Source organism: Phoca vitulina, unplaced genomic scaffold, assembly GCF_004348235.1.
Source record: "Phoca vitulina isolate PV1807 unplaced genomic scaffold, GSC_HSeal_1.0 scaffold14, whole genome shotgun sequence".
Lineage (NCBI taxonomy): Eukaryota > Metazoa > Chordata > Mammalia > Carnivora > Phocidae > Phoca > Phoca vitulina.
Genome location: NW_022589717.1, coordinates 40388950 through 40411155, shown reverse-complemented (window position 1 = coordinate 40411155; position 22206 = coordinate 40388950). Strand labels below are relative to the sequence as shown.

General features: G+C 33.4%; 1 protein-coding gene across 1 annotated transcript in view; it reads right to left on the bottom strand.

Moving 5' to 3' along the window:
* TLL1 (tolloid like 1) overlaps positions 1 to 22206 on the bottom strand; it is a 207233-nt gene that overhangs the window by 117780 nt on the left and 67247 nt on the right. The window contains exons 2-4 of the mRNA XM_032413149.1: positions 4319 to 4426; positions 2094 to 2174; positions 213 to 365 (exon numbers count right to left, since the gene is read on the bottom strand). Of these exons, the coding sequence (XP_032269040.1) occupies positions 213 to 365; positions 2094 to 2174; positions 4319 to 4426 (342 nt within the window). The remainder of the gene's footprint in view (positions 1 to 212; positions 366 to 2093; positions 2175 to 4318; positions 4427 to 22206) is intronic.

Below are 22206 nucleotides of genomic sequence, written 5' to 3'. Positions count from 1 at the left end.
TTTAAAAACCAGAACAGTACTTTAGTCTCTTAGAGCTCAAGACTAAAGATATTTTTCAATTTCAAAGACATTCTAAACCAACAACCAAGGTAAGTGAAGTATTTCTCATGTTGGATTTAATACTATATTCTATATATTAATACCCTGGAAAAATACACACTTAATCTATATAATATTTCTTTATAAAAATAAACACTCTGGGAATATCTTACCAGTGAAGTTGCCTCCTATAACATAAGGAATAACACCTCCAGGCCATATTCTTTCGGTTCTTGATGTAGCAGCTCTGGGAACTCGATTTTTCTCATTTTGCCCTGAGAATTTTAGAGGTACTTTTCCTTTAACTGTGCTGTTTTGCTCCAGGCCTGCAGTGACATTTAAAACACTCTGTGAAACAGAAGTCCTTGGTCAGGGAATCATTTCCTCTTAAAAGACTCAAGTTAAAATGTCTTATTTACATATTTGTGTAAATATGCCTGAAGTCAAAATGCATTAAAGAAAAATGTCATCTATATTACATACCTGAAAAAGTATTAAAATATTTAAGTACTTGATGTCAAAATACCATTTCTTAATGAGCAAATTTTAATGAATTCCCATACAGCCTACAGTGGATAGACGTCAGACAGTCTGGCAGGCCACAAAAAAATTGTTTTATGTGTTTTAATTTACTAGATCTCTGCCAATTCACCAGCAGATGATAAATAGACATTGTTTAAAAAGTCACAAGATATTCAAAACTCTTCTCAACTCTTGCTAAATCCTTCATTCTTTTAAAGCAAGATATTCCATAGTACACCCTAAAATTATGAAAATTACAGAGAGGATAAATGAAATAATGTTAAGGCAGATATGGTCTCAGCCTCCTGGGACGCTGGTATATCTCCATTCACATTTCCTCTGGATTCATATCCAGGTGATTTAGCACGATTTAGAGATCAATACACAACGTGAACAGGCCAACATAAAATGCAGCCTATTCCTAGAGCAGCTTTCATGTCTGTAGTCATTAATTTTCTTGGTGGCCTTTCAAAATATTTTTATTACTGTTTTTTGTTTCTCCTAAATTTGCATTATTGTTCATTCTTTTATTTTATTTTATTATGTTATGTTAATCAACATACATTACATCATTAGTTTTTGATGTAGTGTTCCATGATTCATTGTTTGCATATAACACCCAGTGCTCCATTCAATACGTGCCCTCTCTAATACCCATCACCAGGCTAACCCATCCCCCCACCCCCCTCCCCTCTAGAACCCTCAGTTTGTTTCTCAGAGTCCAGAGTCTCTCATGTTTTATTATTCATTTTTATTCATCTATAACTGTTGATCCAAATACCCCACTCCTGGAATATACTTCAGAAACAACAAACATTGAATGCATGCCCCCATTCCCATGTCCCTAACAGGTTTATCTTTAATACCCTGAGGCAAGGCATCTTTGCTTGGGAAAATTATTCCTTGAAAGTGAGTACTGTCAATTATTTAATTAATAATTCATCAATTTAAAAAATGTTAGGACACACTTTGAACAGAAAACTTTTTTAAAAACTCCATAATCTATAAATAGTGTTTAACAAATTCAATACTATAAGTATTAACTAATTATGAAACCAGAAAGCTGTTTTTCTATGTATATTTCTGGAAGGGTCAAAATATTTTCAATTAATTTTTTAATCTAACAAATCAGTTTGTCAATTTACTTTAAGTGGGTTTTATTTCAAAACAGTCATGACATTTTTTGATTTGATTAAAACTGATGTAGTTCCATGCTTGATAAAAACACCTTAGTGTGATACACACTGCACCGGAAATAAATATCAACAATAATGCATTTTATACTAATGCATTTTATACTTAATGCATTTTATACTAAGGAGAAGCTGAAAATAAGTTAAAGAAACGTTTCAATTGTCCCGAAATAAGTTCTAAAAAACTGACATTAAACATCAGCTAACAAAAATGAATAAAGGACTTTCTCAGCATATACCCTTTACATACTTCACATATTAATGGCAAACTGAACTGCTAATAGTATAATATTTACTGTACATCAAGTCAAGTGTCTGCAACTTTAAACATTGATATACCAGAGCCAATTCTTCTTATCCTGTCTATAAGCTGGTAGAGGGCCCCTCGTTTCTTTGACATACCATGGTCTCCAAATCCACCTTAAGAATAAAAGAAAATAGTTAAGCTAAACTCATTGCATTTTAAAGTTCTTCTAAATAAACCATACCAACAGGCTACATTGATTTCTCTTTGGACATCTTTTTTTTTATGTGGTCTAAGAACGTTAGAGTCATGAATATCCATAAATCTTAGAAAAGTGTAAACATTCTACAAACACAATTTTGGTAACTAAAATCAAGTGGGTGGGGTGATCCACAGAGCAATCTAAGTGACTTTATTTGGACATCATGGCAACTGAGTCATCTATCGATAATTTGGAACATTTTTCTTCACTGTGACTTTGACATCACATCGTGTTATATAGGATGACAGCAAGTTGTTCTGCCCTGTTGATTGCATTCCAGCTATTTCTCCAATGTAAACAGAATATTTTCAGAAGCCAAATCAGCAAATGGAAATAAAAACATTAGAAGAGCAAATATATAGTACAAGTCTTGCTCCAAAGCTGTGATCAATTTTGAAATATTTTTAAAAGCATATCATATTTTAGAATATATTCAAATATAATTTGAAAATGAGTTTTAATAATTTATAAAAACCAGTAACACATAATTACAAAAACATCACAACAATCCAAAAGGATGTTCAGCAGCAAAATATATTCTGTTATGCTATGTAATTGGCAAAATTTATAAAAATAGATGTAAAGAATTTTAGAGCTCAAAAGGTAGAAAAGGAGGTCAGGATGAGGAAATATATCCTTTTGCAGTTTTATCAACTGGAAAAAAAATAGAAAAGGCAGATTTCCTCTCATAAGTCAGAAACCAGAGCATCTGAGGAAAAACCAAGTCCTCTGATTCTCATTCCAGGCCTTGAATAGAATGCTCTCCCAATTTTATCTCCTATTTTCCCTTCTTTTTGAATTTTCAATAGACAAATAACAAGAAGGCACCACTGAGCAAACAACCAATATAACCACTAATGATATCTGAACAAGTGCAGATACATTCACACCATGAGAGTATGATTCATGAGTCTCTTTGGGCGAAGACAATGAAAGGGCTAGAAATCCATAAAGACAACAAACTGTGCTTGCACCTTGATCTATTTCTTTCCAATATCTTTTTTCCCCTTTGAAATTAATACCAAAACTTATCTACCTAGAGTAAAGCTAATAAAACCCCAAAACAATCACAAAAACCATTACCATATAAGCCTTCTAGAGCAAAAGATCAATTAAGTCCTTATAAGGCAAGTAAGTTAGAGTGCTTGTTCACTGACTAATAACGTGCCTGATTGTTTTCATTACATGGTCACATTTTTGCTGTGCTACTTGAGAAAAATTTTTGAAATTTTTTCATTGAACATTTTAGAAAGATGAGGTAATATTTAAGTGTATTCATTCCTAAGTAGCTATAAGAAAGAATGGCATTTATATGTTTGAAATCACAATTATGTAACAATTATACTTTATATTAGATAGGCCTGAAGCACATATAAATAGATTTAGAAGAAGGTTAATTATGAGAAAAAAGAAATGTCTTAGTTAATATTAAGGTAATTATAAGGGTAAGAGTAATTATAGAATTTTCAAAAAAACAATGTTTCAAGACCACTAAAGGCAATAATACCTTTGAAAATTTAGTAATTTTTAAAAATTTGTATAGAAATTGAAATTACAAAAAATTCTGTGTAGGTAGTTCATTAACATAGAAAAAAAGAAAAATGGATAAAATAAGTGGTTATTTCACACATATTCTAAAAACAAACTGAAAATATACAAACTAAGTAAATACTTATGGGAAAGACTATACAGTTTGAAATAAGAAAATAAGAAATACAATTAATTTGATCTCCTCACTTGTAAGTCATATTAGTAGCTACTCCTCATGGGATTATTATGCACATTCAAAGAGTTACTATCTGCAAAACACTTAAACCAGGCTTGGTACCTGGTTTAAGTACTTGGTACCTTGGTACCAAACAAAATGTTTGTCAAAGAAATTAATTAATAGAATTAAAAACTATGAACAAAATCTAAATTTCCAAATAGGCTCATTAATGTTTAGGCAATCAAAGTTGATCAGCAGGACATTAAAAGTGACCTAAAGAATACTTAGAGCATTTCAAGAGTATCTTTTCTCCAAAATGAACACAAATTCAATCAAATAATCAACCATACCTGTGGTATGTCCAAGTCCAAAGGGGTTCTGTGTAAGGTCAATTGTCCTATCAATTTGAAAGATACTTAAGTCTTCATCATCTAAGGCAATATCACCCCAAAACACAGCTAAAAAAGAAAAGTTCAATTAAAATGTAAAATATTAAAGAGCAAAGTCAATGCAAACAAAGCTAATTAGAAAAATATTGCTAAAAATATGGAAATGCAGTCCGTATAGACAGATATTACAGAAAGTAATTATAACTGAATATAATATTGGACCTATTATACTATAATATGAACCACTTGTAAAGGGTATGACCTACATTTTCTTACTTTGATGTTTGACAGGAGCGGGTAAGTCATTTCTTTGAATGAAATGGTCACTGATTTATGGGGGAATCTAGGGAAAGTGAATTTAGCAATCATGGCTATTTTGCAAGTAAATGAAAATCTGCTAAGTGTGCTTGAATTTACAGTCGATGCCTGTGACCAGCAGCAGGTCTTCACTGCCAGGTAGGAGACATAGTAGCAGCTAAATATTGTACTGTTCTAGCAACTTACTCATCACATTTTTATACACTTTCTCTAAAGATGGCATTGCCTCTGAGTTTCTGTAAAATGTATAAATAAATACCGAAAATAATATTTAAGTCAACATTTATTTAGTCAATGACCAGGTGCTACACCTTTGATCTTTAATGATAAATAAAACACTGTCCATATTTTCAGGAGCTTCAAAATCATTGCCCCAAATCCTGAAAACCCTCTGACTCTTTTACATCCAGTCCTTTATGCTATGTAATAAAACAAAGCCCTATAAACCATTGTGGGAAGAAATGAGATAATTTCTTTAAAACCAGTATGTGAATTTTCTTTTAACATCAGAAATATATATTAACATAACAAAAAAATTTCCTTCCTTTTTATTTGAGTCCAAAACTAGACTAATCAATCTCTTAGTGCTGCCGAATATCAAAATACAGTAACTTTAGGAAACACAGCAAATTTAAGAGAGAGAATAAATTAATCATGAGATAGTAAAACACTGACAAATGCTTTGGGAATTCTGGGATAGCTGTTTCATGATACTGTTTTACAAATTTTCTTTTTCAAATTTCTCTTCAAATTTTTCTTTTGCAAAACCAAGAAAAGAGGAAAATACGTTGAAATTTTAGGAAATGATGAAATCCATGCTTTTCAAATCACTGTCTTTTAGTAGATTTAAACCTTAATATTTAGGAATTTTAGCTATAAAAGTAGTTAATAAAATTAATTTATGAAATTTAGATTTCAATCCTGAAAGCTATACTTTAGGTTTTGGTCAAAAGTTTATTATGTAAAATTATTTACCCTGTTTAGTTCCCTCATACAAAATGACATGAGATAAGAAGGTTATATTTATGTGTAATTCTAGAAAGGAAGGAGATAGAAATTAGTTCAAGGTAGGTTATCAGTTCACCATACGGAAAAATATTCATTAAAATTAGAATTCTCTCATCAACTCCTCTCTTCCGCCCTACTGTCAATGGAATGGCAGTCTGTAGAACCAGAGAGATGCTTACTATTTTTTCCTGTCCTAGAGACAAAGTAATGAAAGGTCTGTAGAACAGTTTACAGCACTGGGTAAGAGGCTGGTCTTGATGCCTGAAATTGAAGCCAGATTCTAATCAGCTTCATACACCTCTAGCAGAAACCGCTGATGCTCCACTACCCCTAAAGACAGACATCTCAAGAAACAGATGGCCTGCCTTAGTAAAAAAAAAATTGCACTTTATATAAAAGGCTTGTTGGTTTTCATAAAAATAAATTTTGCACTTTTTTTCCCCAAGATTTTACACTTTAAGGTAAATTCAAGTTTGTGAGTTATTTAAATCTTCCATCGTGTGTTTACTATGCAAACAGTTGAGGGCATTGACTGGCAGTGACTCTGAGGCTGGCTCTTCCTTTCTTAGTGCTGGGGGCAACTAGAGACAGGAAAACAGTGTTACTCTAACATGAACTCGAATAGGGATCACAGCGGATCAGGTTAAAATGCAGGCTCTGATATAGTCGGTCTGGAGAGAAGCCTCACGTTCTACATTTTTAACAAACTGCCATTACTGCAAATAATTGACATTGTCATCATCTTTATTAGCATTATTTTTTTTTGCAAGAATAAATTTTTGCTCCTCTCTGAACCAGCTGGTTAACTTGAAAGCTGAGGCACTCAACCAAACAAAATGCAGTTTGTCCATACTCCATTTATATAATAAAAGTAGTATGAGTAAAATAAAACCCAAATGTGTTTTAGATTTTTATTTTCTCGTAACGACTTTTCACATGCAATAAGATTCATGTTTTGATGGATGGATTATATCAAAAACAGAACAGCAGTCCAAGGATATAACACTTCACAGAAGCAAAAACATTACTTATGGGGAGAAGAAAAGGCACAAGGCCAGATGATTCTTAAAAGGAGACAAAACTGTTCTGAAATACACACACCCATTTTTCTTATTATTTACTGTTATCTTTTCTGAACTAAAAGCTTCAGAATAGTTATGTCAGTTCTCAACACACCATGAATTGCTTCAGGAGAAAACTAAATATTTCTTTGAGAACAAGCCATAATGAATGAAAAAGTCAATTCATTTGTGTGCAGACTTGATATACTGCAGGTCATGTATATCTTTAAATTTTTATGCTATCAACAGAAAAAAAAAAATAGCCATCTTAAAATTACAACCTATCAGACAGTTTAAAATGCACAATTTCTTTCTTCATATTGCACACATTTGAGGGTTTCCTTCATTCATCTTTCACTTCAATATAAGTGTCCTATTTCTGCAAGCTGAAATATTTTACTTATGCATTGGTATAGCAAGCTGGACCACAACACTCTATATTACATGGATTTAGAATTTGCATTATAATCTAACACATATTTATTATTTAGGATCCAAGATATTTGTAATTCTCAAATCCACTTTGGAGTTTTTTTTTTTCTTTATGGTATTTTCTATTTGTTTTGTATCCCCAAAAAAACACAAAAATTAGAAATAGTTTTAAAAAGTATGAATTATTACTCATTAGCCCCATTTAATGCAGTGATTTGAGGCTGGGGATATCAGAACTGAAAGCAATAGAGGAAACTGGTTATAGATGATAATATTAAGGAAATGCTCAAGTGCAATTAGAATATTTACTATCTGTTTGGAATTCTGCTTGGATTCCTATGGTCAAAAATGGGGTTGGAGCTAACCAACAGGCCAAAATAAAATGTCAAGAAGAACAATTTTTAAACTACATGGAAAACCACAGGTATTGTTTTTCTTCTGAAGGCTATTTGCATTCATTGTACTACAATTTTTTTTTTAAATCGAAGACCAAGAAAGACAAATAGCTTTTATTGTAGTAGGTAAACACATTTTACAGAAGAATGTATGGCAAGAATGAACAAGGCAAAATCGTGATTCCCTACACTATAACTTTAAATGATATTTCTTCCACCCTTTCAAGATTCCCCAATGATCTTTAGCTTTTCTGTTTTGAAGCTGGGATCCAGCGATCAGCTTTAAGGAGGCTTCAAGTTTGTGATTTCCTAAAAGCTATACGCAAAAAATACGTATGAGTTTATACACCCAGTCACAATATGTTTTGCAGGGAAGAGGTCCACCACAGGCTGTCAGAAACGATCACACAAAGTAAAGAGCCACTGTTTTCGCCAAATGCAAAGCCTTTCAGTCCACTCAGGAGAAAATGCTTGCAAACTAAATACCCTCACAAAAAGGAATACATTTACGTGAATTAATGCTAACGTATCTGATAGCTGGTTACTACTTGATGGCGTACTTTAATAAACAAGTTGATAGAGTCTCCTCAGGCATTACCTATAGAAAGCCCTTCCAGAAACCCCCTCTTTCCAACTAATCTGGTGTCACATCTGCTTCCGCGTCCTGCCTGTGCTTCTCTCAGTAATAGACCAGCACACAAGATTTCACACCATGTTTTCAACAGTCTGATTCCTCAATCTAATTTTGAAAATACTGATCACAGGAAGCATGTGTTGCTCATCTTTAAACTCTCGCTGTCAGAGTGCCTGACAGAAAATAGGTCCTCAATATATGTTTTGAGACACATAAAAAATGTGAATGAGAAAACAGCCTGACTCAGGGTATAAATTGTGTATGACAAAAATAAGACTAGCCATGCTACATACTTCACAGATTTGCCTTAAGACCCAAAATACTAGATATTCACCATTCTAAGGAATGTTTCAAATCATTTCAATCTAGAGTGGATTATTGTTAGATAATCAACAAAAATTTTTAAAAGGGGCAACTGCCTTTCTTCTTTATTTCAGTAGTGTATATAATTAAGTGTAGTTATGGGAAATATGTCCACTTTTCTCTAAACATCACACTGATATGCTCAGGAAATACAGACTGAACTAACAGATCAGATATCTTGAGATTTATGAGATTTGAAGAGATAACGCAAAGATTCAACAACAGCCAAGAGCACTTGCTTCTTACATTGTTTCCATATACAGTTTAAACTTTCTGCTTTTATTGATATTGGATTTAGGGAGGAAGAATGATGTCATGTGAAGGCCTGACAAGGCTGCTTTGGCCGCTCTACCCTACAATAAAGGCTTAGTAAAAATTTCCTCAGACAAGGACAACAATGAAGGCTCAAAAGTCAACTATTTTTACTTGATTGACAACCACTAAGCAAATTCCCAAGGAAAAGTAAGATTTGGCAAAAGTTCTAATTATACATTTTGTATACTAATGTACATAAATATACATACTTAAAAGGGAAAACAATTTTCTAGTGGCATTTCATATGCACTGAATAAATTTTTGCCCCAAAATGATACACATGAAAGTTAATTTAAGTTCCAAGTTTGGGAAACAATTATCTTTGAAGTCTTGATACAACATAAAAATGAGTAAACGTATATTTTTATATAGACTCTCAGAATTACTCTTCAAAAAAATTAGGATAAGAATTTTTTTATGTAGCATATTTCCTTCTTAAATTTCTAATAATAAAAAAGAAAGTATTTGTAGTCCAATTATTGTAGTGAATGTAAGAAAAGAGCCCACACAATGTTTTATTTAAAATAATTTATAGGGTTTTTTTTTCCAAGATCTGCATTTTCACTTCTACTATATACTATCATATAAACTGAGCAAAGTCTTCTAATTTGCAATTAAAAAGTGTTTATGCGGTGAAATACAAATGATGAGTTAAATAAAATGGTTAACTTATTCTTGCCTCATAAACTAGATGGAAAAGTGTCTCTGGATAACATGACTCTTATCTGGCCATTTTCAAACAAGATGTCTTTTTGAAGGGAGGAGGTGTAGTGAGGTATAAAAAGCTAGATACCATTTGGATTATTGTTTATAAAAAAGAAAACTATCCAAACATCCTCCGAATTGAAAGTTCCCTTCAAAGAACACAGAACTGCTGCTAGAGTGACAAACAATCTTCTTCAATTACTTCCTAAATCAAGAAATAAAATATCATCTCAATACGAAATCAACTGTTCGATCTGAAATGCACAACAAACATATACACATACATGCACATACACACATACATATATACCATATGCTAGAGCAAGGAATATTTCTCCAGAAAATGGTGACATTTGATAATAAAGTCGTTTTCCATGGTATTCATGAATTTCAAGATGAATCTAGATTAATCAATAGATTATGAACACAGAATACAAGGAACAAGTTGTCATTTTTAAATCTTTTTTTCTGTTTTAATGCAATTGCACATTACGGATATTATTAAATGCTAAACTTTCAAATAAACATCTTTCTTTTTAAGTCAGAAAACAAAATTTTTCTCATAACAATAGATCCATTGAAATACCATATCAATCTGCATTTATAGCCCACAATGCCCATGGATAGGATTTCTCAGAACATTTTTAAAATATCACCCATACCACAAATATTCATTCTGAATTCTTTGTCTCAAAAGAGAAAACATTGACAGAAAAGTACTTTGTAATCAAACAATGTAAAAATCAATATTGAAAATTTTTTTGCTTATGGCCTAATAATTTGTTACAGGCTTTAAGAAAACAAATTACTATAGTTTCTATTTTTTTAAAACTGCCATTCTTATACTGCTCAAATAAGGAATATATAATCAGCCGCTACCAAGATTTGGTTTATTTATGTTTCCCACATCATACATCTTGTAACGAGAGAGTAAACACTTGTTTTTTCTTCCCTCAGGCTTGTAATTGTTTACACTTGTGGCCACTTGTGTAGGAGTCAAACCTGATACTTCTTTCTTAATTAAGTTTGTTTATTTTCTAAATATTGACACTAGCTCTTGGAGTAAATCTTGATGTCTTCCTGGAAGTAAGACTTCACGCAAATTTGCTGTTTTCTATATTGTAGCTATGTTTTACCCACTGGCTGGTCATCCCTTCACACAAACAGAATCTTTTTTCCCACTTTTTTTTTTCCATTTTTATTTAGTCTACTGTTAGGAAAGTTTGAGAGAAAATGTTGCATTCCAACCTTTCTGGTTCTTTGTAAAAGATTTCCTCTTGAGCACAAGTCCAAGGCTGGGTTTTCTCTTTGGTTAATATCCCCTACTGCAAACCCATAAAACAACATGTGCTCAGTGAAATAAACTTTACAAAATCTCAAAGCTCATGGACATCCTGAAAACTTGACTCACATACTGAATTCTATTTCTTTCTTTGATAGTCCCAGCAATTTTAAATAATTGGGAGGATAAGTAAAGGGAACTTTATTCACACCTAAACAAGCAAAAATTGAAAGAACAATGAAATATCCTGTCAATATTATCTTCAACATTTTAAATTTTTACTTGAAAAGATCTATAAAGTGTCAGTAACTTATACTAATATTAAATGTGTAGTGCTTAGTATCAATAAAGTACCTTCATCTACACTTTATTCCATTCAAGGCTTAGAAAACCCTAGGATATTGATTCATATTACTAAACCTGCTGATAGAATTTACGATTTTAAAAACTTACCATTCCCTATTGCCCATCATATAATATCTGCCTTTTACTTTAAGTAACAGTTTATTAGCACTGACATTAGGTTATTTGTTAGAGTTACAAGATTCTGAGTCAGAAGCAGCACCTGTCTAAAAATCTCAGTTGCGGGTCATGCTGGTGACCCATCTTAACCACGTGAAGGTCTCACATGCAGAATGAAGAAATAAATCGTTCCTTTTCAGATTTGCAGAAACATGAATGTTACCTGCACTGGCATATGGAGATAATATACTTTATTGAAAAATGGAAGTGCTCTACAAAGGAAGTGTTTATTAAGTGAAATGGAGTCAATCATGACTTGCATATGGGAAAGGATAAACCCACCTTAGATTCTGCTTACCTAGCTGAAATATTAATGTTGCTGAGTAATCTGCCTGTAATGTTTCAAGCCTTGTTTGAGATAATAAAGTAAAAGAAAATGGATGTTGAAATACAAACAGAAATCCATGCACATCAGGTAAATAAAATCTTTATAAAAGCCAGGAAACCATTTCCTTAATTATATAATTTTTTAAATTTAAATATTTAAAACTAGCATAAATTTTGGCTAGTAGATATAATTAGAAAGTGGCCATTAAATCTGCAATCTCTCTGTTGTATTACTGATAGGTAATTTTTTTAAAAAAGAATAAATTACAAGTTTTTTAAAAAAAACTGCCAAATGCTTATCATGAACAAAAAATATATATTCAATATTGAGCAAAATAATCCAGTGGTATTAAAAAAAAGCCTATATATTAATTCACTTTAAAAGTTGTTGGAAGCTTATAAAACAAACCAATCTCTAAAAAATAAAAACGAAATTTTAAAAAGGTCTTAAGCCCTCCGAAAGGATTAATATGTTTAAAAACCAATGCTTAAAATCCATTTTTTTCTTGAATTTCATTAGTGGCCTCTTATGAAGTAGCAAATGAATGACTATTAGAGCCACAGTCTGGGAGAAAAAAGTAAAAGTAATTTAAGTATGCAGCCAATTGTTAATGATGGACTGTCATTCAGAGATACTCAGCGTAGTTAAAGCTAAAGGTACAGAACTGGAAAAACTGATACTGTGAGCAGTTGCTAGGGTAATATGACTAAATCTGGCAGTTTTATCTATTTTTAATATTCCTTGCAATGATGCAAAGTGACCCTCAGGTACTAAGCCTACTAATTTTTTGAATGGTGAAATGGAAAAAATAGAAGGCTAACTAGTCAATTTAAAGTTGTCTTTAAATGGTTGTTAAAAGAACCTACCTGATATACTAAATTATTTTTCCAGCTTTATTGAATTATCATTGACATATAACATTGTGTAGTTTAAGGTGTACAGTGTAGCTATTTTATATATGTTAACACATGCATCATCTCATATTAGTTAGGAAATGAATAAGATGATCCTGGAACATGCTATAAACCAGAAAGCAATGAAGCTACCAAAGATAAAAGTGTTATGATAAAGGATTCAGGAACAATTGAACAAGCTTCCACTGGCCAAAACTGGGACAATTTGAACATCAATAAGGATAATCAACAATCATATTGAACATGAAGTCCATTAGTTCATAGTACTAAAAAAACAATCAATCACCTTTGAAGGACACTAGGAAATCAGCTCATTTTTTTTTGCAAATGTATGTATAAAGAGAAATAAATTTTTAAAAACACATTGCCTGCTAACTAGTGTGGCTAAGTATTGGTATACACATTTTTGAAAGGCATTCTCTTTTGAGAATGGTCTGTTCCTACTCTTTGTGATGGTTTCCCTTTGGAAGGTTTGTCCTATGCTTATTGATTGTGGGTTCTTTTTATGTACCCTCGATACCAATTTTCTCTCATTACAATAGTTCCTGGTTTATAGTGGGTGCTGATTATAGTTTATTCAATGTACTCAATTCAAATAATTGCATTTAATTTTAACACAATAAATTTTATAACCTGTTTCCTTTATATTTTGTGCTTTTGAATCTTGTTTAAGCAGCACATCTTTTTCTGAGGTCATAAAAATAATTTCTTTAAAATTCTAAAATCTTTTCACACATATGTCTTTAGTCTGCATTGAACTATTTTTTCTTTTGTGATAGATAAAAATTAAATTTCTCTTATTCTATATGTATAACAAATTTTCCCAGGCTCATTTAAAGGATGCCCATCCTTTCTCCAAATACCTACAATGCCACTTCTGTCATAAATATGTCATATATCTAGGCCCTCTATTCTGTTTCACTAGTATATCAGTCTTTAATACCATACTGTATTGATAACAATCTCCTTATGATGAGTCTTTATATCTAATAGGACTACTCCCCTACCTAAGTTTTCAAAATGTTCTCAGTTCTTCTTAGCAATATGATTTTCCATATGAATTTCAAAAAGCAGATAGTCAAGCTACAAGAAAAATCCTGTTGAAGTATTGATAAGAATTGCATTGATTCTATAAATTAATATAGAAAAAGTTTTCAATTTAAAGATATTTAATTTTCACACTCATAATCATATTTCAACTTATTTTTGGTTTTATGTACACCTTCCCATAAAGGTATAACTTTTTCACCATAAAGTTGTTATACATGCCTTGTTGAAATTATTTCTAGGTAAACTTCCATATTTTGTTGCTATAATAAATACTAACATCTTAAATTATATTTTCTAGGCGTTCTTTGTATATAATAAAATAATTTTTATATTTTTATCTCCTATTCATCAGATATGTTGGATATTTCCATTGGCTCCAATAGATCTCCTGCATTGCTTATGAAGACAATTCTATCATCTGAAAGTAATAACTTGTGTTCATTCTTTACAATTCTAGTGTTTGCATGTGTGTAAACTTTGTTTGTTTTACACAATTCTTAAAACCTTAATATTGAAAATAAGCAGTTATAGCAGGAACACCTGTCTTACAACTTTCAAATACAAGCCTTCTAATATTTTACAACTGACTGTGCTTTTAGGTTTTGGCAGATACTTTGTCAGGTTAGAGAAGACCCTTATGTTCCTATTTTGGATTTTAGCATTTTGATTTATAAAAGAAATTAGCCCATAATATTTTTACCCTTATTTGTATTGTCTAGCTTTAGAATCAAAGTTATACCAACCTTATAAATGAGCTGGCAGACATTATTTCTCTCCTAGTCACTCACACAATTTGTGTAAGAATGGGATCATTTGTTCCTTAAATTGGCAGAAGTTATTTTTTACGATTTTATTTATTTATTTGAGAGAGAGGAGCATAAGCAGAAGGGAGGGGCAGAGGGAAAAGCAGACTCCCCACTGAGCAGGGATCCCAATGCGGGACTCGACCCCAGGATCCTGGGATCATAACCTGAGCCAAAGGCAGACACTTAACCAGCTGAGCTACCCAGGCGCCCCTGGCATAAATTATTTGTATATATGTCTGGGCATGGTATTATATTTAAGTGTAGATTTTTTTTTTATGTACTGTAACCTAGATGTTTCCTGTCTGCACTGCCCCCATACATATGGAGAGGAATACCACTACTAGAGTCTTTTCTATAGTGTTTTTTAGTGGATGCTTTGATGGGCTGCCCAGATCCCACGTCTTATTTGAATAATTGATTTCCAGATGCTGGAAATGTTTTGACTGAAAGACTTCAGCTATTAGCCCTCTTAGCTGAAAACGCTGCAAAATCCATAGCCAAACCCACTTCATATAAGTAGCCAGCATCCAATGACTGGTAGAGGACTACGCTTTAAGGGTATAGTCACCTCAACCTAACTTAGGACTCTGATGGATCATCATAGCATCAGTTCTCATCCTCTACAGCCAGATAGCAGAGAAAATTAAAAATAAAGTCCAAAGCCAAGTCCTAAGAGTTATAGAACTTTAAAGGGCTATCCTCCCAATCTCAGCAGGTCAGCTATATCAAAGTTAGGTTCTACTTAAGAAATAATGGTACCAATACATGGGAAGAAGAATATGAGTTGATGCCCCTGAAAATCGTGAACCTCAAGATTTATCTGAAACTTTTAAGTCTGAAGAAGTGGCTTACTCCATCTTATTAAGGACTAGTATTCCTCCTTTATTTAAAGATGATGCAGTGGCCCTACCCTGAAAGACAACATGCACTACTCAAGATCTGCCTTCACCTCCTTTTCTGGCTGCTAAACCAGTAAGTAGGGTTAAATCACAATATAACCTGACTAGGATGAGCTGGACCCAAAACAAGCAAGGACTGTATCCAAAGGAACTTACAGAACCTTGCCAACTTGTACTTGGAGGAGTCCAGAGATTACTCAAGGACTCAGTCTAAGGGATGGACATAAAATTATATAAGAGAAAGTTTATTCATTTGGAAGCACCATCCTGTTTTAATATCATTGAAAGGACACCAAAGATAATGCAAACATGCTATTAGGATAAAACACTGAACTACCTTAAGTAAGAGAGAAATGCCAGAATGGTCACGTTAGAGAGATTAAAAGGCTCAAAGAAGTAAGTATGCTTGAATGGATATACAATACTCAGACAGAAAACCCACCAGATGACTATACTATATAGAAGGGCCCTGAAGATTCACCATTTACCAAGGCTAATAAGGAACACACCGATGAAAAAAAAAAAAAAAAAAACCAGCATCACTAAGAAGTGATAATCCTCTAAAGCCAAGACTGATGGCAGGAAATGGTGTTACAGAACTGGTTCACTGACAACAGGTAGGACAGAATCTCAAAAAACAAAAACAAAAACAAAACCCAGAGATCATAGGACAATGCTCCATTACCATAAGCCAAGTAGAGGCAATTCTCATAATGCATGGCAAGGTTGTAGTCTCATGCAGGAACCCTGACCCTGAAAGAGAGTTAGTAGACATGGCATCCAAGGGGCAAAACAGATGGACTGCCAACAAAGGATATTATTCAATCAAAAATATGGAAGCTGGATGATTAGAAGATTAAGACTGGTTACCTCCCACCTCCCCAAAAATACCTTGAGCTTCAAGATGTAAGCCAGTTTACATCTTGGAATCCATATACTGAACAAGGAATCACGGTTCCAAGAGAAATAACACTTTAATGCCATAAAAAATATGATTATGATTCTCTAGTCCTTTCACAGAGGACCACGGCAATTTCATTAAATAACCATACAGAGACATTGTGAGGACTGTTAGAAACAGAGCATGAATGGAAGATACAGATCTTAAAATTGAATAATAAGAAAACATGTAAAATTAACAAATTCTTAACAGCTGAGTGTGGGCCAGCATCACACAGACACACAGACACACACACACATACACACACACACACACAAAGCCCTATTACATAAACAGAAATGGCCCTATCACCATCACTCTCAGTTGTCCACATCCCTACAGCTCAGGACTCTGAGCATTTACTTATCCTGGTTCACATAAATGAAGCTTTTCTACCAAACGACAAAACAACTGAACTTTAAACTATGACTACGTCTTGGGTACTTTCAGTTTTTTGTGCCAAGGGACCAGCAGGTAAAGTAAAGTGTCACCATCCTTATAGGGCAACTGATCTTGATCATCAGGTACTGGGGTTTCTGCTGCACACCTGGGAGTGGAGGAATATGTTTGACAGAAAGTAATCCTCTTGGGCACCTCATAACACTTTCTTGACCAATTTTGATTGTAAGTGCAGCAGTCATGGCCTGAGAAGATATGGGAAGCAGTGGCTTAGCACCCTTAGCGATGTGGGTATGGGTCACAGCACTAGATAATCCACCTACACTAGCCAAGGACAATCTAACATTGACAACCCATAGGGTGAGACCTTGGATAGGAAAAAAAGAACTCACGAATCCCAATTTCTGTTGCATATGATAGTTATTGGATCACCAGTGAATCCATTCAATTTTTTATATACTGTATTCTTCAAAACAGGGTAATTATAGTCACTTAAATAATGTATTAATTGCATTTCCAAGAAGCATACTCCAGAATAGTACATTTGAATTAGTTTTAAAAAAAATCAAAGGTAAGGGGTGCCTGGGTGGCTCAGTTGGTTAAGCATCTGCCTTTGGCTCAGGTCATGATCCCAGGGTCCTGGGATCCAGCCCCACATCGGGCTCCTTGCTCAGTGGGAACCTGCTTCTCTCTCTCCCTCTGCACTTCCCCCTGCTTGTACTCTCTCTCTCTCTCAAATAAATAAATAAAACCTTTTTTTAAAAAAAAGCAAATGTAAATATTCTTAGTTTCCACTCATACATGGTCAAAAGAATAATGTCTATTTTATATGATGGTGTCTTTGTGCCTCCTATGAAGAAGAAAAGGTTTAAATCAAACCTCCTCTTACAGCTTTCACTTGCCAGGAGGAAATAAAGATTGAGCATGAAAAGTAATATTTTCTAATATATTTTAAATGTCTCAAAGAAGTCACCTGCTTAAGAATACTATATGTAGTCTTATTTCTGTTACTGTAGAATCCACAGTAGTGGATTCCCACTGGATCATTTCCAAAACCATCATGAATGTATATGTTTTTATCCCTTCATTTGTACATTTAGAAATCACAGAAAGGACGGTTCCTTAAAGAAGCAGCAATACTTACAGTATTTTTAGAATATTTCACTTCTAGTATAGAGCATCTCTAAGCACAAAAGTAGTGAATAAACATAAAAGTTATCTGATCAATTATAAACATTAATGGGCAAAAGCAGGGACTAAAATTTTTTTATTTTATTTTTTATTCAAAAAAGTGGTCTTCTTTGGCCTTAGAACACTCATTAAAACTTCAATGTTTACATCTTATGAAGTAATGAGACATTCAGAATCTTTCCTAGCTTGTGTATTTAAGTTAATGAATTCCCTTGGAGTTACACAGGATGAAAATCTGTGTGGGAACTGTAGATTCCTGTGAAATTATACATACAACATTACACAGAGTAAAACTCTAGCTAGGAATAACAACTTCTCATAAACTTTATATGATAAGAATGTGCCCTAATGATAATAAAATATACAAAACAAGATTCTTCAAAGGATCAGTTAATGTTTTCAACATTTTAATATGAAAAAGTTCTCCTAAATATGGTGATTAATAATTCTGAACTTGCACTCTCTATTTTATTTTCATGACATCAAGAATGCCACACATCCATGAAAGGAAGAGAAAAGCAGACACTGGGTAATTTCTGTTAGGTCATCTGTAAAATAATAACAAAACAAATTTTATGACACTCTCTGCTATCATAACTTATATCCATTTGAGGATATTTTCCATATATTTTTCTCAAAACTTGGCTTCAGGCTAGAATTGTTGAATTTGGAGGCTCTCTGAATATATGCAACATATACGCAGCATTTTTTAAATGTGTGTATATATAAATACTTACAATGTTATGAATGCCAACTCTACCAAATAAAAGTTATAGACAGTCTTGATACTTAATGGGTTAGGGTCCTGAACTCTTTCTAAATGAATCTCCACTGAAACACAATAACAAAGGTAAAATGACATGTGTAATGACAAGATAAACTAGTTAAGCTTTTCCATGTAATTAAACACAAACATACTAGGAATGACTGAAGATATTTGGCCAACCATCAAGGCAGAAAGTAAATTTTTAAACCACACTCAAGCTTTCTGGACTAGAATACAATTTAATATTGGCAAGGCAATATTTCCAGGTTCAAAGAAGGTCCCATGGTTATCAAAAATCTCTCATAAAATACTGGAAATGAATCAGAAATTAACATATTGTTTAAAATACCCAGAGGTATAAACTTAGGGGAGACAGCAATCTTCCAAATATGTTTTGAGTTTTGCTAAACAAAACATCTCAATGTGAAACTTAATTTTGCCAAGCTCAAAACACTTCCCGGTTCTCCAAGGCTTAACACATACGCATTTATAGCCTTTCTTTTCACCACCCAGGCAGCAATGAAAGTAGCTTTCCAAAACCACAGTCAATATGTCTTTGACCTAAGTTCCCTACGTAGCTCATCATAACTATTGCTAACAGTCACACAGGGAGAAGTTCACTTTTAATTTAAGAGATGAACTACAATAACAATTCCAATCTCATGGTTTGAAAAAATGAGATTTTGGTAGGAAATATTTCAGTTTGAATCTTTTTTTCTTAAAAAAATATTGGCAAGACCAAACTTATCATCTCCCCTTTTTTTTAAGCCCTAAATGTGGTTAAATTGGCTTAGTTTTTCTCTGGGAGAGCTAGTATCTCCGTGTTCATTTTAATAAACGTATATTTAATACAACTATTTTGCAAATAATGGTCCTCTAACATATAGCTCAAAAAAGTCAGAACTTAGCCTGAAAATGATAACCTCATTTCTAAAGAACAGTGAAAAGGCAGTGTTTTTAGCCATTCACTTGCTTGGTCTATGTTCTGATGCAGAGAACTTACGAATTAGCAACCGGGATGAGAATTCAGAATTGGCACTGGGTGCAGAAAAAGTGTGCTTAGAAATGCCCTGGCCTAAAGGCAGCAGTTTGTTTACTATTAGAAGTACATGAGTCCTGAAGGTATGTTATATCATAGCTACTAGTATAATATTTCTTTCAAAACAACCTCAGAAATTTAGATATGTGCTTCTTGTTTAGAAGTCCCTGTTGTGAAAGAGAAGGCAATAAGTACAAATAAATTAAAATTCTTGTTCTGCAAACAGGATTCTGAGAGCAAAAACCAAATAAATCATCAAGATCATTTTTCTCTGATGTTTACAACTCAGACAAGGGATGCCAAAAATGCAATGCATGCACTTGATTCTTATAATAATTCTATGAGTTTGGTACAGACTTTTCACAGATAGGAAAACTGAAGTTCAGTGAAGTGAACAAACTTGTCTCAAGTCAATTTTAGTAGGGGGTGGAATTCAAACCCAGGCACTTTTATCTTTATGTTATATTAACTCATGAGTAAACTTTAAAGAGAAACTAGACTAATTGTAATTGAATAAAGGAGGAACCCAATATAAATTCTATACATTGCCTTTAAAATTATTTTCCTCTCCAGTGATATCTTAGTATATGAACTCCCTCTTCTCTGTCCCATATTTAATAGTGTGGATCATCCCATTCTGTTGACTCGGCCCTCTATATAGAATTTTCCATCTTTTTTAATGTTTCTGTCAGCATGCCAGGCCAGGCTCTCATCACCAATTAGATGAACTAATGAGTAGCTTTCATATTGGCCCCGGGCATGCCACCCCATCAGACTAATTTTTCTGGACCATTTCTAATATTACCTTTCTACATAAAATGGGACCTTCAACAAATGGCCTCATCATCTTTGGTACTATTTCTCAAAGCGTGAACCTTGAACTATACCCATTAGAATTAGCAGGGACTTAGAAAAAGTATTGATACCTGACCTTGAACTCCAGTGCGTTGAAATATACTGTATAAAGTCCATAAATCTGTACTTTTACTAGCTCGAAGGACGATGCTTATTTATAAGCCCTAAGGTTGGGTGCCCCCCACCTCTAAATCTGGCTTCATCCTTCGCTCATCATGTCAGTCTTCTCATTGTCCCATGATCACAGACTTTGTTCTACTCTTTGCCTTCATTCAAGCTGTGGCTCCCTCTCCCTCGCATTCTTGTACTTTCTAAGTTCAAACCCACATCCTTCCAGCTGCCACTCTAAATACTGTAATGCTTCTTAGTATTCCTGGCAAGTGAACATTCTACATCAAATTTTTATATGGCAACAAAATTAAACATGACACACATGTGCCTAGCTTCATGAAAAGTAGATTGCTGACATTCTTTCTCAGTGACTCATAGTAGACACTATGAACACAGTTTACTGGAAACTGCAGGAATACACATCTATGTTGACATTAAGATCCCTGTGTCCTCCTCTGATTATATGGGGCCACTTCCCCAGCTATCTATACTACTTACTTCCAAAAGCTTTGCTCAGTCCTCTTACAGTTCTTAGATTCAAAGCTAATAAGTAAGCTTATGTAAGAGCTCTACCAATAATGCTCTGGTAGAAATTCCAAGAAATAAAGTGCCCATTTAACATAGGGTTTTATGACACAGATTTGTGCTGCGTGTTGGAGTTCTTCATTTACTTTGATCCAAAGCTCTACTCTTTAGGGTTGAAAAAGCTCTAAATCTGACTTCAGAGTAAATGGGTGTTGATAAAATCTTTTGTAAAGGGGTTTTAATATGTAGGGTCTCTTAAAGGTAAATATAATCTCATCAAAAATTATCCAAATATTTCTACAAATAAACAGTATTTTTGAGTCTATGATACATCTATATCTAGATTTTGGTTACTCTAATTGAACATAGAAACAAAGTCATGAACAGAGTAAAAATGCAATTTTAGAAATCTAAATGTTCTGAACATAAGCAAACAGGTAATATCAATCAATATAGTTTCCAGATATTAAAAATAAAAATATAAGTGCCCCAAGTTATGCAAGGGGTGATTGAGATGGATGGATTTATTTATATTTGGCATAACTCCTAGAGAGTCTTTTGAATACCCACACCACAACCCTCTAAAGTAGGAATTATAACATATGAGGGGACTAAAGAGAGATTCAGTGAACTGTCAGAGTCAGAACTAATCAGCACTGAGGCCAGAACTGGGACCTAAATCTGTGTGACAACTCACAAAGTCTGAGCTTTAGGGTGCAAACACGCATGTCCAAACACACACTCACAGACATTCACAGACACACACAGACACACATAGAGATTTTGATGCCCTATAGCCTACAAATCCAACATTATTCTCATAATGTTTTATTCATAATTACTCTCATAACTAACTTGTTGTGTGTAACAAGCACTAAAAGTAGTATGGTACAAGTATTGATACAGAATAATTTACAAAGTAGTCCAGTTATTTTCCTCAGATTTTAAAAAGCCAATGAAGAAATTGAACCTTAAAGAAATTCAGCCTGCA